Source organism: Myotis brandtii, unplaced genomic scaffold (assembly GCF_000412655.1).
Source record: "Myotis brandtii unplaced genomic scaffold, ASM41265v1 scaffold422, whole genome shotgun sequence".
NCBI lineage: Eukaryota > Metazoa > Chordata > Mammalia > Chiroptera > Vespertilionidae > Myotis > Myotis brandtii.
In genome coordinates this window covers 2,314,761-2,332,571 of record NW_005366171.1, presented here as the reverse complement: position 1 = coordinate 2,332,571, position 17,811 = coordinate 2,314,761, and the positions used below count along the sequence as shown (strand labels likewise).

At 48.3% G+C, this 17,811-nt stretch overlaps 1 protein-coding gene across 4 annotated transcripts in view; it reads left to right on the top strand.

Annotated features, from left to right (window-relative positions):
- SBF2 (SET binding factor 2) overlaps positions 1-16,094 on the top strand; it is a 319,520-nt gene extending 303,426 nt beyond the window's left edge. For all 4 annotated transcript variants that reach the window (XM_014545863.1, XM_014545862.1, XM_014545864.1 and 1 more), the window contains 8 exons: positions 1,997-2,123; positions 4,622-4,749; positions 5,881-6,114; positions 7,582-7,686; positions 9,171-9,361; positions 10,011-10,098; positions 13,213-13,344; positions 14,443-16,094. In XM_014545863.1, coding sequence (XP_014401349.1) covers positions 1,997-2,123; positions 4,622-4,749; positions 5,881-6,114; positions 7,582-7,686; positions 9,171-9,361; positions 10,011-10,098; positions 13,213-13,344; positions 14,443-14,541 — 1,104 coding nt within the window. In that variant the 3' untranslated portion in view covers positions 14,542-16,094. The remainder of the gene's footprint in view (positions 1-1,996; positions 2,124-4,621; positions 4,750-5,880; positions 6,115-7,581; positions 7,687-9,170; positions 9,362-10,010; positions 10,099-13,212; positions 13,345-14,442) is intronic.
- The last annotated feature ends 1,717 nt before the right edge of the window (positions 16,095-17,811 follow it).

Genomic DNA, 17,811 nt, shown 5'->3' with positions numbered 1-17,811 from the left:
CCCGGGTCGCAGATAGCAGGCCCGGATGGCGGCAGGGTAGGCGGGATGGCGCTGTCCTGCTCCACAGCCCCGGGTGGCAAATAGCAGGCCCAGATGGCGGCAGGGCAGGCGGGATGGAGCTGTCCCGCCCTGCCTGCAGTATGCAAATTAGCTGCCATCTTTGTTGGTGGTTAATTTGCATATCACGCTGATTAGCCAATGGGAGGCATAGCGAAGGTATGGTCAATTACCATGTTTGTCTATTATTAGATAGGATACTAATTCACCACACGTGCCTGGAAAGCAAGAACCATAACTCACGTTCATTTCTATCTGTCAAGTGCCTTGCATGGTGTAAGGTAGTTAATGGGGCACAGATTTTGGAGCCAAACAAGCCAGAGTTCAAATTTGGGCTCACTGGTTCCTGCTGAATGATGTTGGATAAACTGCTTAATCTTGCTCATCCTCAGTCTCTATTCAGAGGAACTGAATAGACATTTTTCCAAAGAAGACATACAAATGGCCACTAGGTACATGAAAAAGTTCTCAACGTCACTAGTCATAAGGAAAATGCAAGTCAAAACCACAATGAAATATCGCCCCATACCTGTTAGGACAGCTATTATCAAAATGACAAGAGGTAAAAATTGTTGGTGAGGATGCAGAGAAAAGGGAACCCGTATTTGCTGTTAGTGGGAATGTAAATTGGTACAGCCACTATGGAAACAGTATGGAGGTTTCTCAAAATAACTGAAAATACAACTACCATATGACACAGCAGTCCCACTTCTGAGTATATATTTGAGGGAATGCCATCACAATCTCAAAGAGATACCAGCATTCCCCTGTTCACTGCAGCATTTTTCACAATAGCCAAAACATGGAGACAACCTGTGCCCATCAATGGGTGAATGGATAAAGAAATACTATTCAGCCATGAGGAAAGCAGGAAATTTTTCCATTTGCAAAAACTTGAGTGCATTATGCTAAATGAAATAAGTCATAGGAAGATGAATACTATATGAATTCACTTGGATGTGGAATCTGAAAAGGCCAAACTCATAGAAACAGGGCAGAATGGTAGTTGCCAGGGTCTGGGGGGTGAGGGGCATGAGGAGATGTGGGTCAAGGGGTAAACACTTACAATTATAAGACGTTCTGAGGACCCAATGCACAGCATGGTGACTATCCTATATAATAAAAGCCTAATATGCTAAATGTCCAGTCGGCTGGTTGGTCGTTCAACCAGTCAAAGTGTAATATGCTAATGATATGCTAAGGCCGCTCAACCGCTCGCTGTGACATGCACTGACCACTAGGGGGCAGATAGTCAACCAGTTGACCAGTCGCTATGATGTGCACTGACCACCAAGGGGCAGGCGCTCTGACTGGTAGGTTAGCTTGCTGCTGGGGTCTGGCCGGTCGGGATTGAGCAAGATGGACCAGGCATGCCCTGGAACCCTCCCGCAATCCCTCCCCAGCTGGCCAACCTCCCATGCCCCTCCCCAGCTCCAATCGGCCTGGCCTGCACCCTCTCGCAATCCAGGTCCCCTAGAGGGATGTTGGAGAGCTGGTTTCGGCCCGAACCCGCAGGCCAGGCCAAGGCGCCTCTAGTAGGTAATAATACTTGAGAGTTGCTAACTATAACCCTACTGTGGTAATCATTTCACAAGAGACATGCATATCAAATTATCATGTGTACACCTTAAACTTACACAGTGTTGTATGTCTCAATAAAGTCAGAAAAACATTGCTGATCCTGCAGTGTTGTTATGCAGATTAAGTGAGATTATGTTAGCAGTGTGGAGAGTAAATGAGATTGTTATAACAAGCCCTCGCAAGGCGTCTGGCACATGCAAGGTACAGAAAGGCTGGTTCCCTCCCACCCTCACTCATGGCGGGAATGCAGTTAAGTGGCGACACGGTGTCCTGCACACCTCGGTCAGCGCTCAGAGGCACAGCCTCCACGTTTTGTCTGGTTTGATTCTTACTCTTTTCTTTGCCTTGTGTGTTTCAGGTTCACAACCAGTATCCAACCGAGTTTGAATTCAACCTCTATTACTTAAAGTTCTTGGCTTTCCACTACGTATCTAATCGCTTTAAAACATTTCTCCTGGATTCAGACTATGAAAGATTAGAGCACGGTATGTGTTTGCATGCTCTTGTTTTATCTTTTTTTATTACTTGTGTGTTTTTTATTAAAACCTCTACTAACATAACTGCCTCAGGTATGGCAAGGCCATTATGGGGTTTCGGCCTGAACTAGGGGAGCAGAGTGGATGTGAACACGGGCCCATATTCTGAGATAATGTGTGTGTTAGTCCTGAGGCCCTGCAAGTGGTCATCCCTGAAGCACCTCTGAAAAGTGAAATCTTCGTACTGCTTTAGTATCTCAAAGTGGCATCCCTGTTTGAGGAGAAACATTTGACTGTTTTTCCACTCCTGGCACACTCTGGTAGGAAAGGCACTGCCCTTAGAGACATTTGAGTAGCAGTAAATGCTGTGGGCTCGCCCTAGCTGGTCTGGCTTAGTGGATAGAGCATCGGCCTATGGACTGAAGGGTCCCGGGTTCGATTCCGGTCAAAGGCACATGCTTGGGTTGCAGGGTGGATCCCCAGTGGGGAGCAGGAGGCAGCCAATCAATGATTCTCTCTCATCATTGATGTTTCTATCTCTCTCTCCCTCTCCCTTCCTCTCTGAAATCAATAAAGAGATTTAAAAAAAAAAAAATGCCATGGGCTCCGGCAGAAACAGACCTGGGTTACATTCCAGCACCAACTGAGTTCTTTGGACAAGTTGAGTACTTCTCTGAGTTTCTTCCGTTTCCTCATTAAAATGGCCCTTTGAGCCATGGTGAGCACAGTAGGAAATATTTGTAAATTTCTTAGCACAATTGCTAGCACATAGTAAGCACTCAATAAATTTTAGACATACCATCATTATTAGTTATAATTTTTCACAGCATTAATAGTTGTAAGGAGTAAATGCTGAAACTCAGTCAGCCCCTGTGAAAACATTTTCCAAGGTGATTTTACATTCTTTTGTTGATGTAGGGAGAGGGAAGGGGAGGATACACATGACTGAGAAGACAGGCAAATTTTTAAAAATCAGCAATTTTCAGAATATTATATGTACCTATATATTCATAACAAGGACTCTTTTAGTGACTGAAAATATTTACTGATGTTCTCAATTTAAAGTATGAAACAGGAAATATTGCTTTCCAATGCATGCTATTAAAATCGTCTAATAACCCTGGCCGATGTGGCTCAGTTGGTTGGAGCGTCATCCCGTACACCAGTAAGGGCACATAACCAGGTTGGGGTGCATATGGGAGGCAACTGATTGATGTTTCTCTCTCACATTGCTGTTTCTCTCTCTCCTTCCCCCTTCTTCTCTGTCTAAAATCAATAAAAAGATATCCTTGAGTAAGGATTAGGAAAATTGTCTAGTAAGATACTTCATACTTTTGGTAAGGGAGACAGCACTGGTGAGACCATTCCCACCTGTTAGTACTTCCAGACCTTGGTTGACTTATAGAATTGCCATCCCACACATCTTAATCAGAAACCTTAATTTCTTAAGCACCCATGTGTTGAGAAGGCATTAAATAGAGCTGGTTACATTGGACACTGGAATTACTTGGAGAACTTTTAAAACAACTAATCTCTGGGGCCCGTCCTCAGAGATTAAAGCCCTTGGTGTTTTAACATGTGGCCAACGTTGAGAACTACTGTACTGGGCTCTGCAGTTCAAAGATAGAGAAGAAAACATTAATTAGTCTTGGGGGGCCTTCATGGGATTTTGTGCAGCCTTGGACTTAAGACATTCTTTTATGATAAACTGGTAAAATGCTTATTGATTTTTGACTGAGTCATTCAATTCAAAGCAAGAGAGGCACCCGTCCTGGCCTTTAAAAAAAAAATACCTCCTGCCTCACCCCAACACATATTCCTCTCAATTAAAAACAAAGTAGGGCCCAGCTTGCGTGGCTCAGTGGTTGAGTATCGACCTATGAACCTAGAAGGTCACGGTTCGATTCTTGGTCAGGGCACATGCCTGGGTTGTGGGCTCGATCCCCAGTAGGGGGCATGCAGGAGGCAGCCAATCAGTGATTCTCTGTCACCCAAAGTCCAGACCACACCCTCTGTCATCCAGGTCTCCATGACCATGATTTGCGGTGTATATAAACTACTAAACAAGAAAACACTTGAAATGGCTTCATAATAGACATCCAATGACTTAAAAAAGAAACATAAAATTATTTTAACTGAGTTTCATCAGATCAACTCTAAGTCCTTCCATTTTTCTGCAAGAATGTGTAGCATGTTTCCTGGCTCGCCTCCGGGGCCTCGGTGTAGGTGAGGAATGTAGAATGCAGATGCAGAATGTAGATTGGAAGAGAGCCATGATGTCCTGGAAATGCTGGAAGCCTTGTCAGCTGCTTCCCTTCCATTTGGGTCTGTGTCCCTGTGACTGAAGTTCATTCCTATCTTTAGCTTTGCAGTTATTTCCTAAGGTTTCTGCACATACATTGCTGTCTGTGGAGCCATAAGAAATATTCTAGTTTTCATCTGCTACACACATCATGCTTTTAGGCAAACTGCTGATTTGAGTTTTGTTGAATGTCTTGGACTTACAGGAACTTTATTTGATGATAAAGGAGATAAGCACGCCAAAAAAGGAATTTGTATTTGGGAGTGTGTTGACAGAATGCACAAGAGGAGTCCCATTTTCTTTAATTATTTATATTCACCAGTGGAAATTGAGGTAAACAGCATTTATGTTTCATTTCTGAATATTTTATGTCAAAGTTTTCCTTACTTTGAGTGTACACCGCTGTTTAGGCTTTTTATAAATGTCTGATTAGGTGTCGGACCAGAAGCTATTCAAAAGTTTGATAGACTATGGGTTGGGGTTATGATGGTATGGGACTGTTCTCCAAATTCTTGACCACAAAAAATTGGGATCTGGCCCCCAAAACCTGGAAGGGATAACTTCAGGAACATCAAAGCAAGTCAGCTTTCCCCAGGAAGAAAGAAACCTCAACGGTCATCTAAACTGAAAAATCTAAAATACTTTGGGAAGAGTTCTCTAAGTCCATCTGTGCCAAAGTCGTGGGGAACCCCTTGGGAAGCAGGGGTGTTTGGAGCCGGTCCAGGAAGGTGATTCCCAGGGCAGCCACGCTCTGCCATGCACACCTCTGTGAACGAGGCTCTGAGGTGGGACAGGCTGGTTTGATGAGCAGTAGCACCTCACTGAGGGCCCCGTGTGTTAGGACCCCAGCTGGCCTTTCTCCAGTGCCCCTTCCTCATGGGGTGAGGGATATGAGAAACCAAGAGTACATGCTTAGATGCCCCTCCTTCATCTAAACCACCCTCTGGTGCCTCAAAATTTCTGACCCAAATTCCAGTTACTCACCAGCCCACTTCTCCGAGTCTGTCTCCCAAACCAGTGCATGTCGCCCTAGGCCCAAAGGGCAGCTACGAAAAAGTGTTTTGGCAGGAAGTGGACAGATTTTAGTTGCTGGGCTGGGGTATACACTCACGTTCATATAAGGCCCTCAGACTATAGGAGAGAGATGGGTGGGAGGAGCAGGGGGTCAGGCCGAGGACTGCGGTGGGACCAGCTCCTCAGGGCCACACTTTCTGGTGTAGAATTCCAGGAGCCCCAGATTTGAGCTGGCCTTCCAGGTCATTATGGAGTTATCTTTGTCAGAGTAGGAGGATAGAATATATTTTATGTAACCATTTATTTTGATGTGTCCATTTAAACACTTAGATATGTGATATTTGAACCTCTATTCATACTCTTGCCCAAGACCCTGCAAATTCTAGGGGCTGGCCTGCAAGTAAACTTGGGGTCAAGATGAAACTACATTTCACAATTTTCTTTAAACAGGCCCTGAAGCCCAACGTGAATGTCTCCAGCCTCAAGAAGTGGGATTACTACATCGAGGAGACCCTCTCCACGGGGCCATCATATGACTGGATGATGCTGACCCCCAAGCAGTTCCCCCCTGAGGACTGTGACCTGGCCGGGGGTGCTGGGCCGCAGAGCCAGAGGAGGACAGTGTGGCCGTGCTATGACGACATCAGCTGCACACAGCCCGACGCTCTGACCAGCCTCTTCAGTGTAAGTCAGCAGTGTGTAGACACACACCTGGGGCTCCGCGGAGTCAAGGAGGCCTGGGGAACCTGGCTGGTTAAGACGGACTAGCTCACAGACTTCTGGGCGCAGCTCTCCCCACTCTGGTCGAGGTAGCTCCAGGGGGAAGAGGAACCAAACTTGCTCCCCAGCAGCAGTGGAGGACCAGGCTCAGCTGGGGAAAAGAGTTTCAATAAAAATGAGTTTTCCAGCCCTGGCTGGTTTGGCTCAGTGGATAGAGCGTCAGCCTGTGGACTGAAGGGTCCTGGGTTTGATTCTGGTCAAGGGCACATGCCCGGGTTGTGGGCTCAATCCCCAGTAGGGAGTGTGCAGGAGGCAGGCCACCACTGATTCTCTCTCATCATTGATGTTTCTACCTCTCTCTCTCTCTCCCTTCTCTGAAATCAATAAAAGTATTTTTTTTAATGAGTTTTCTAGCCTGGCCTGTGTTGCTCAGTGGTCGACCTATGAACAAGAAGGTCACAGTTCAATTCCTGGTCAGGGCACATGCCTGGGTTTCAGGCTCAATCCCCAGTAGGGGTCGTGCAGGAGACGGGATTATTCTCTCTCATCATCGATGCTTCTGTCTCTCTCCGTCTTTCTCCCTTTCTCTGAAATCAATTTAAAAAAATTTTTTTTAAAAAAAACCATATACAAAAATGAGTTTTCCAGTATTTTGAGGAAGCAGTCAAGCAAATGCAACAATTTGCAGCTTCCCAGCTGTTTTAGCTGCCCAGGCAGCCTGAGTCAGGCCTGGGTTATGGCTTCTGTGGGTGCTCCGCTTCCTCTGGTCACCAGTGTGGGCAGCTGATGGCCTGGTGGGAGTACTGCCAGTGTCTTCCACTAGGAATATTCTGGAGAGAAACCATCCTGGCAGTAGCCACGCTGGTGAGAGCAGCAGCCCCAAGGAGAGAGGGGGGCCAGGCAGCTGCTGAAGAGTCTCGGTCGGTCCCCGACCAGGAGCGTGCCTGGGGAGAGCGCTGGAGCGATGCTGTGCTGACCGCCAGCTCCCCCGGCCGCAGGAAACTGCTCCTGAGGAATTTCTTGACTTGTTCTTTCCACATCTGGTTTCAATCATCAGAGTTGAGGGGTTCCTCTGTCAAGGACAGACTTCCCATCTACCTCAGCTATTAGGGTTTGGACACTGGCCCAGTGCTTGACCTTTTGCTGTGGCCATCAGATTTCCAGTGGGCTGGCCAGGGTGTTTGGGATACATATTTCTCTCCGTATTGAAGCAGTTCTGTATAAACCGTCCTGGTTACAGATCCTCATAAATCACCCTTGCCTCGTGCCTCCCATCAGCTGGAGCTGCACGCTGTTCCTGGCTCGGGAGGCCAAGGCCGTGTTTACCACTCCCGTTAGCTGCCCGTGCCCCCCCGTTCATCTGCGCCAGTGCAGAGACGTGGCTTCGATGAAATACTGATCTGTCCGAAAACCCCTTTAATTATTTTGCAGGAAATTGAAAGATTGGAGCACAAATTGAACCAAACCCCCGAGAAGTGGCAGCAGCTGTGGGAAAGGGTAGCCGTGGACCTCAAAGAAGAGCCCAGAGCAGACCGCGTGAGTTGGCACAGCCCCCTGAGGAGCTACTGCTGAGCTTTGCGAGGGTGCTGGTCAGGTGGGGCCGCTGTCAGGTGACCCAGGGGGGCTGATGGCCAAAGGATGGGGCAAAGGGAGGGCCGTGCCCTGGGGTTCCAGGGCAGAAATTTCCAAATCCCCGAATACTTCCTGAGTGCCTCACCTCACCACAGTGACATAACACTGATGTTTCAGGGCCGCATCCACAGGAAATTACTGGTTCTCTTCTATCTCAGAGCCTCTGTGGTTTCAGCTGATCTTCTAACACATGAGGGAGGAGGGGATGCCAAGACCAGGTTTGCTCCAGAGGAATAATAGGGAAAATAAAGTATTTTAAAAAGACAAAAGATGCTGTTTTCTGTTGTTCACACACACACACACACACACACACACACACACACACACACACACACACACACACACACACACACACACACACACACACACACACACACACACACGTTTTCTGTTTCTGAATTAGGAAACATTTATCAAAATACTTTAAAACCAAATACTCCGTTTTCTGCTTCTCATGCCCCATTTCCTGTTTCTGACGTAAGAAACTTTTATCAAGCACGTAACATGGGCAAGGGCCTGTGCTGGGCACCATGCACACAGTGAGGGCGTGGGTCCACCTCAGACATGAGGACAGGCACAGGGATCACACAGCTGCTACTTGGTGCGGCCACCAGGCAAACCCACGTCAGATTGGCTGCGGGGCAATACCCGGGAAGCTGGGACAGTGTTCTGGAGAGCACCTTGGGGAGCAGGGAGGTCAGCAGGTCAGAAGTCACAGTGGGTCAAGGAGAGAGGAGGGCAGAAGAAAGCCGGAGTGACTTGGAAGGGTCCTCGGGCACTGACTCTTGCCTTCAAATGGCAGGTCAGGAGCTGTTCTCAGGCCACAGGTGGGTGACGCCTAACTTCTTTTCTCAGGAAAAATATAGTTTTTTGTCTTTTTCTTTCTGATTATGGAAGTGTGATATATTTATTCTTTTGAATAAGATAATACACAGAAAGTTATAAAATAGAAGATAAAAATCATCCATAGTTTATAACCTAGAAATAAACAACAATGCTGTCAAACTTGTTTTATTCTAAGTGCACATGTAGAAGGGATTTATTACACATACTATTTTAAAGCCTGCTTTCTTGTTTTTACGTAACATGTGGCACGCATGTCCTCCCATTTGTCACTGTATAATGAACCAGAGGCATCGATTTTAATGGCTGTCTAGAATTCCACTGTACGGAAATGTTGTGTTTTTTAACCAGTCCCCTAATGATAAGCATTCAGCTTGTTTCCAGTCTTTTATTATTATAAACAACTCCAGGATAAACATCTTTTTATGCACATTTTGCTTACTGGTTCCGTTTTTTCCCTTGAGATAAATTTTTAGGAAGGAAATTACCGGATGAGCAGCTTAAAGTCTGCTAAAGCTTTCCTCCTCCTGTTCTTCCTGTTTCAGCCGCAGAGACACCCTCCAGGCTCCCCAGGGATGGTGTCCACCAACCTCCCTCCCTATCAGAAGAGGTCCCTGCTGCACCTCCCGGACAGCGTGGCAGAGGAACAGAGCGCCAGCATCTCCCCGTCCAATGGCGTGGACCGCAGAGCCGCCACGCTGTACAGCCAGTACACGTCCAAGAACGACGAGAACAGGTGACGCGATGGGCGGGCTGCGGGGCTCTCCCCACCTGCCCCTGCCACGCCCGGCCCTTTAACAGCCTGGGCCAGTCAGCACGGCCTTCTGTAGACTGATTTTGCTTTGAGTCTTTCTTTGTTTCTGTTTTCAATGTGTTAGATGGTTCTTCGAAGAGGAAAGATCAAAATTACAACTAGAATCTGCCAAGAGCTAGTAGTTATCTGGTTGAGTCCTGATTCTTGTTCCCTCCTGTCTGCCAGATCTCCTAAGGGATTCTGTGGTAGTCAGCACTTCTTCAGGGGCAAACAGAAACCCAGTTCCTGCTAGCTCACGCAGACAGGAATTGACTCGCGTAAACTGGGAGGCTTCTGTCCCCTGGCCAGCTCTGCTGACTCCAGGGATGCGTTAGTCCCAGCATGGCACCCAAGGTGGCCACCGAGAGCGCCAAGCCCCACCAGTTTGGTAATTCCAGCAGAAAGTGGCAGTCTTCCCCAAAGGTCCGATAGAAACATTCTAGGGAGAACTCTGATTGGTTTGTTTGTTTTTTCTTTTTTAGGGATCAATTGAGAGAAATAGAAATTTAACAAACAAAATCTGCAGACATCCCTTTACAAAATTTTTTTAATGAAAAATCAAAATGAACTGCCCTGTTGTCATTTCTTCTAGGTCCTTTGAAGGAACACTTTACAAAAGAGGGGCTTTGCTGAAAGGTTGGAAGCCCCGCTGGTTCGTGCTGGATGTAACAAAACACCAGGTAATGCTCACAGCCTACAGAAATCGCTCTCGGCTGCCTAGCTGCCGTGCGCCTGTGTGCAGATGGGGCATCCCTCGTGTACAGTGCTCTCCTGACATCAGCGTGTCCCTGAGCGAGGGCAGGGGCCTTCCGAGGCAAGCTCCCGAGTGGCTCTGCCTGGCGTATGCTGGCAGAGACAGTGACAGCTGAGCCCAGAGCATTAAGAGCAATAGACTCTGCTTTTTTTAAAATATATTTTTTTTTATTGATTTCAGAGAGGAAGGGAGAGGGAGGGAGAGATAGAAACATTAATGATGAGAATCATTGATTGGCTGCCCCCCACACACCCCACACTGGGGATCCAGCCCTACCCCGGGCATGTGCCCCGACCAGGAATTGAACCTGTGATCTGGTTCATAGATAGATGCTCAACCACTGAGCAACACCAGCCGGGCAAACTCTGCATTTTAATGCTCAGATATCTTCTGCTCGTAAACCCACGCTGGGAGACCCTGAGATTGTCAGTGTGTTGCATGTTGTATGCACATATGGAGCCTGTGAGCACTCCCAGAATACACATTACCTTCGGCCGGCAGCTTAAAGCATCCACGCACAGCTGAGGGCACTCATTTATCCGACAAATGGGATTGCACACCTTCCCCGTGCCCGCCATGCACAGGGTTCTAAAGAAGGCATGATTCTTCCTCATAGACGGCAGCAACAGGGGAGGGGCCCCGAAACAGGCAGGTGGACGGCCCACGCACACCTGGAACCCACAGTGGGCAAGCGCGAGATGGACCTCACTGACCTGTCGGGAAGTCTGTTGCCTGTTGTTAGGTTCTTAGCTACTGCCGTTGAAGCCCACTCATCCTAGTGTCATAGCTTGGCTTCAGCAATGCCAGGGGAGAGGGACCCCTAGCCAACCCCCCAGCCCCTCTGCACCTTCACTAGTGAGAGTCGCATGGCCTCCCGTGTCCCTGGAGCTGACAGGGCTGCCTGGAGGCGAGGGGCGCGTTTTGATTCTCAGTGCACCGTCTCTAAAATGGAGCCTGTGGAGAGCGATAAGGACTGTTACCCTCAACCTGTGCTCTGGTTGGACCCGCATCTGGAAACTCCTTCCAGGTGAAGATGTTATGCAGAGATCCCCCTCTGTTCAAAGGATTCCATAAAGGCTATGCAGTCTTTGGGGAGGAATGTAGAGAATTTCTTTCCAAATATGCAATCAAGCCTTTTTTAGACTTAACAGTCCCTGAAATCAAGTCTGCACTATGTATAAAAGTTCCATTAAATCACGAAATATACCACAGGAGAATGTCATAGTCTTTCTGTAATTTACAATTATGTCAAATTATACTTGTGTTCCTACCAATCTTTGGGATTGCTTCAGTATGAAAGGTGTACAGACTTTCCATTTCCCTGCTTACACCAGGCCTGAGGGAGAGACAGGAACATCCCAGCCAGAACCTCAGTGCCCGAGGCTCCAGGCACTCCTGCTGGGAAGTGAGAGCGGGAATCTGTGGGCCAGGAAGGCTTTTCACCAGCATCTTTCATTTAAAAAAGTTTTCCTCATTTCTTTTCATATTCCAAAAGTAATACATACATGTTTGTTGTATTGAATTCAAATACCTCATAAAGATGGGAGAGCCCCCTGAGCCCACAACTCCCAGAGGTAACTATTAACAATTTGGTATCTATTTCTCTAAATATTTTATACAAATGTGTGTAGACGTAGATGTATTATATGTAGCTTGAGTTGCTAGGAAGGTTAAATGAGTGTATACAGGATAGTCCTGGTACAAATACCACTCAATCAAATGTTATGCTACTTACTCTGTTTTTCAAACTTATTTTATAGCTACATGCTAATTGGGAATTCACTTTTTTATATAATACTAGAGGCCCGGTGCATGAAATTTGTGCATGGGTAGAGTCCTCAGGCCTGGCCGACTATCGGGGCTGTTCACGGTCTTCCAGCTGCCAGGCGGGGCCTCCCTTCATTCCACGCTGCCCCTTGGTGGTCAGTGCATGTCATAGTGGGCGGTCAAACTCCCAAGTCGGTCGAACTCCCGAGGGGAACATTTGCATATTAGCCTTTTATTATATAGGATATTTGAACATATTTTCCTGCCAGTTCATACAGACCTTTGTTTTTTTTGAAAAGCTGTATGCTATTCCATATATTGCTGTACTGCCTTGTAATTAACCAACACCCCATTGAGAGACAGATACATCTTTCCCATTTTAGCTGATAAAACAGTAAAGAAAACCTCTGTATGTGTGTCTTGGCCCAGTTGCAAGAGTGTTTCTATAGGATAAGTTGTAGAGGTGGGAAGGGTGTATCACTAAGCACAGACACTTTACATTTTAGTTGATATTGCCAAATTGTTCTCCAAAAATCTCTAACAAGTTATATCCCCACTAAGAATATGTAGTGCTTTACGTTCAACCGGATATTATCAGCCATGTTTAACATTTCTTAATGTAGGTGAAAGTGAAATCTCATTGATTCACTTCCTGTTCTTTGGTCAGTGAGGTTGCTCATCTTTGCAGGAGTTTGCAGAGCATTTGTGTTTCTTCTGTGACGTGCTTGTTGAGCTCCTTTGACCATTTTTTTAACTAGGTTTATCTTTTTCTTATCAATTTCTAGGAATTCTGTATTGATTCTAAACATTAACCCTTTTTATATGTTATGTATAGTTTTTACAGTTGTTAGTTGACATTTAATTCTATTTTTTAATATGTAATTCACTTATTTGTTCAAATTTCAAAAGAAGTCTTTTTTTTCTTCTCTCTCCTGGCCACCTAGTATTTTTTCCTAAAGGCAAACAGTGTTTTTCATTTCTTGTCTATTCTTTTTTATTTATATACTTTGTGTTGAAAGTATTACATATATCCCCCTTGCTCCCCCTTCTAGGGTGTTCCCGCCCCCCTATTATCTGAGCCCATGGGTTATGCATATATGCACACAGTTCTTTGGTTGGTCTCTTCCCACCCCCACCCCTCCCTTCCTTCTGAGCTTTCCTTGCCTATTCTCCTTGGCATAGTTCAGATAGATACAGAGGGAAGTGTTCAGTTAGAAGAGCCAGGCCGTTTTCCCTCTCTGTCCTTTACATCTTCTGCACCCTTTGTTTCCAGCTGCGATACTATGACTCGGGCGAGGACACCAGCTGTAAGGGCCACATTGATCTGGCCGAAGTGGAAATGGTCCTCCCCGCGGGCCCCAGCATGGGGGCCCCGAAGCACACGAGTGACAAGGCTTTCTTTGATGTAAGTTGATCTTGTCTTTCTCGGGTGCCACCTCCTTACCTCCACCTCCTCCGAGAATCGTGGAACCTCGGAGCAACAGGTGGTGACGGAGCATGGGTCCCAGACCCCGGCCATTGGATCGCTGCAGAGCTTGAACTCAGCACTCTGTCCCACCCTGACCTCCCCCGCTATCTGCATGTCTAACCTCCCCCCGCTATCCGCATGTCTGACCTCCCCCCGCTGTCCGCATGTCTGACCTCCCCCGTTATCCGCATGTCTGACCTCCCCCGCTATCCGCATGTCTCAGAAGCTGCACATGCTTTTGCACCTAGGGCTCCTTCAAAAGGTGTCCAGTCACACCTGAAAGCAAATGAACTCCCTGCTAAGTGTTGTTATTTCACTCGCCACCTGCTGTCAGGTACAGGTGCTACCTCGTTCATGCCCAGTGTCTTCATGCTTGACCGTCCACAAAAATTGTCCCAGTCACATGGTGACTGCCTACCCGGACATCTTCAGCAGCTGTAGGTGGGCCTTGGGCATTTTATGGGCCACGTGATATGGGACTTATCTAGTCCCCAGAGCCCAGCAGGGCTTCATAAAGGGCAGAGGTCACACTCCGGGGCCTGGCTCAGGCTGTGAGGCTGCAACCCTAACTCTGGGTTTCCAGTGTGGCCCCGATTGGAGACTGGAGACCAGAGAAGGGGGTGGAGTGGACACAAAAGCCACCCTGATCTCCATGTGGGTGAGTCTCGGCTTCCCCGAGGAGCACAGGGTGCTACTCGGCACCTCATGCGCTGCTCCAGGGCCTGGGACACGCCAGAGGCTCCGCCGTCCAGCCCTCTCCTCAGTCAGGGAGGATATCAAGGTGGTCCTTGTGCGTCCCCTTTTCCTGCCAGCACCTTCCGGCAGATGTCAATCTGCCAGGGGATGTTAATGGTGACTCTGGGGACTAGAAGGTAAAGTGAGCATACAGGCGCTGACAGTATGGCAGTGAAGGGAGAGAGATGCAGCAGCTCTGGGCAGTGCGGGGACGTGCGGTCACAGGGATGGCCTTGCTTACTTACCCAAAGTCTTAGAACAGCCTGCCCTTAATCTCTCACTCCCCTCATTTGGTTTTAGCTCAAGACCAGCAAACGTGTGTACAACTTCTGTGCCCAGGATGGACAGAGTGCCCAACAGTGGATGGACCGGATCCAGAGCTGCATCTCCGACGCCTGATGCCCACCCAAGTGGGAGAGAGAGGAGAGACTCATGCTTCGAATCAGGAAAGTGCACAAGTCCTTGAGGAGTGGACAGCTTCCTGTTCGGCTCTATGAGGCAGCCTGGGGCCTGAGGCTCTCCTGGCCGGTCTTGCCCAGCCCCCTCCTTCAGCATTGCTGTGTCTACTTGGCCTGAGTGGATGAGTCACACAGGTCTGGTCAAGAGCCCCAGGACTCCGTGCCTTGCACTAGGTTGTTCTAACAGGGTCTTAGTGGTCAGGGTCAGAGATGCTTCCTGAGCCAACTGGCACCCATCCCCAGGCCAATGGTGCACCTACCTGGGTCCTTTGGTTCCCCAAGGTCATCACTTCCTTGGCGAGCTTTCTGACAAGCAGACATCAAAACCCTCCAGAGCGTTACATTCTGCACAGAATAGGTTTCCCATCGGCGGCTCCTACTCTTAGCACCTGACCTTAGAGATGCTCAGCCATCTGGTGCTGCAGAAGGTCCTTCCAGGACCTCTGCCCTGCCGCCGGGCTCCGCGGCATGAACATCGGTGCTCAGGGCGGGCAGAGTGAGGGCACACGGAGTGTCCTGATGGACAGATGGTCCAGGGGGTGATGCAGCAGTGGCCACGCCAGCGCAGGAAAGTACTGCTTCCAAACACTGGGTTCGTGGGCCGCAGCTGCCCCGAGGACCCTGTGCTCCTGCGTGTCTTCTGCTCCCTGACAGCTTCCTTCACAGCAACCTGCAGGAAGCCGGACGCACTCACGGCAGAACAAGCACTTGCACTGACCTCCAGACGAAGCAGGAGGTGGGAGAGACCAGCTGTTCATGACCTCGCAACACCTGTGCCGAGGGCGTCTCCACAGCCCACGCCCACGATTGGAACCCACACGGCGCTTCAGCACGTGGACCGCAGGCACCGCTTTCAGATTCCCCTTCCTTTTGATAACCTTGTGTTTGTCCAGCTTAGGACCCGAGGAGGCTGTTCTCGGGGACAGAGCAGCTCCTCTGGGGCCCCTGTGGCCAGGGAGGCAGGGAGCTAGAGCAGGACATTGTTTTGAACTGTTAATATGTTAAATACCAAACTAATATTTCAAAAATATGTATATATGATTGCTATATCCTTCTTCAGTTAGTCTGCTTATAATTTAATATAAAATTAAATAAGATTTCCTTAATGAAATGGTTCCCTTTTTACAAACTAAAAAACCACTTTGTCTTTATAGGTTAAAAATAAATCAGATTTTCAAATTTAAAATGATCTACACAGTAGGAAATAGAACTGTGACATAAGAAATTGAGGGAATAATATGAAGGATTTTTCTATCATTTTCATTTTATAAATTGCCACCTGTGAAAATGGTTTTTGCACATTCTTTGTATTTTTCTTTGTATATGAAATAAATTTTTGTACTATGTAAAATACGGAGCCCATTGTACCCTCGGCCGTTTGACACTATACCCAGTGCTTCTTTTGTAACTGGATTCTTTTAACTTTCATAAAGGCATTCCCTGCCTTACATCCACTAACCACCTGGAATTAAAGTTATTTCTTAAGAAAGAGCATCCCTCGTTTTCTGTGAGATGAAGTCATTCTGCAGCACACGGCGCCCGCGGGACAGCACTCAGGACTCACATGGGACTAGAGGTTCATGGGAAACAGCAGGACCATTTCCGACCTCAGGCTGCTACGTCATCACTGCCCTTTGCTCGGCAGGGAGCCTCGGGCACAGGACGGCAGGCGTGAGCTTCAGGTTCTAAATGCGAGGCTGCAGTCTAGGTGAGAGGCCTGGCTGCGATGAGCTGGGAGGGATTGGTAAGTACTTTACCGCTTTGGGGTCATAGTTCCACCACCTGTGGCCTGTGGCAATTTGTGAGCATTTTAGGCAGAAGTTTCAGAGCAGACTCGCCTGCTTCAGGGCGTGGCCCCCCTCCTAGGACCTCATATGTTCACCGCCTCCCTCCTCTCCCCAGAAGCTGAATGTTCAGGCTCTATTCACAAGTTTGGTCTTTCTGGTGACCAGCCCCCATCCTGCCGCTCTGGCCTCACCCCAGTCACTCAATTACGTAAACACAGGTGAATAACGAAAGACGTTCCCATCAGGAAATTCTAGGGGTCTTAGGAACTCTATGCCAGGAATCCAGGACAAAGACCAAATTTTTAAAATTACTACACCCCATTTCCAAGTGCTGCCAGACTGAACCACGCAGACTTAGAGGAAGTAGCTGCTCAGAGCAGCGCCCGCAGTGGGAGGAAGAGACGGGTGCCGGCTCTCTTCTAATTCACTGTATGACCCTCACCCAGTCCCTTAGCTGGGCTTTGACCTGCAAAATGAAGGGCCCAAGTAAGCTGTAATTTTGTGATTCCAACTGTTTGCCTTTGCAAAAACTCAGGTTCTAAACTGAGATTTAAAGGATTTGCTGGAAAAGACCAAATCATCTAAACATTTTCTCAAATTACAATGCGTGTCTGAGTCATCTGCTAAAATGAAGACTTCGATTTGGTAGGTCTGGGGTGGGGCTAGACATTCTGTGTTTCTGACAAGCTCCCAGGTGATGGCAGCTCCTGGTCCAAGGACCACTCAAAGTCACCGGTGTTGGTCCCAGTCCTTTGAGAAGCAGACAGCAAACGGGAAGGAAAGCAGGGAGGCTAGTCGGAGACCATGGTGCACGTACGATCCTTGGGAAGGAGAAAGGGAGGGAGGCAAGTTGGGCAGAGGAGGCCTAGGCTGCAGTGCGGTTCTGAAGTTCAGCGAGGCCGGTGAGAAGTCCTCAAGGCCCCGGGAATCATCAGAGGACCCCGCACCCCAGCACAGGCCTAGGATCTTGGCCACTCAGCCCTCGGCAGGCCCATGGGTAAGCATGGTCTCGGTGCAAGCTAAGTGACAGGTTTCAGAACACGGCCGCTGGGCCAACATCACAACCACTGCAGCCGAGACCAGCCACCCTTATGCCACACAGACCTGGTTTTCCACCAGTTCAGAGAGCAGTTCACCCATTCCCCTTGGGCCTCTGTTCCTCAGGGAAACAGAGAAAGGGGAAGGTCATGGGCCTAACTACCCCCTGTCAAGGCAGGTAATCTCAGCTCTCCCTCCTCCCTCCATTCTGAATCCTCTCACCCTCCACAACCTGGCAGATGCTGATGGCTTTCCCTGGCAGTGTGTCCCCGCCTTCACCCAGCAGGGAGGAAAGGGCCTAAATGCGTGGTAATCAAACCCTTCTTCTGTCGGGGTTGCTGCCCGTATCCTTGCACAATTACGGTGGGGGTGACCTGGGGTGCCCA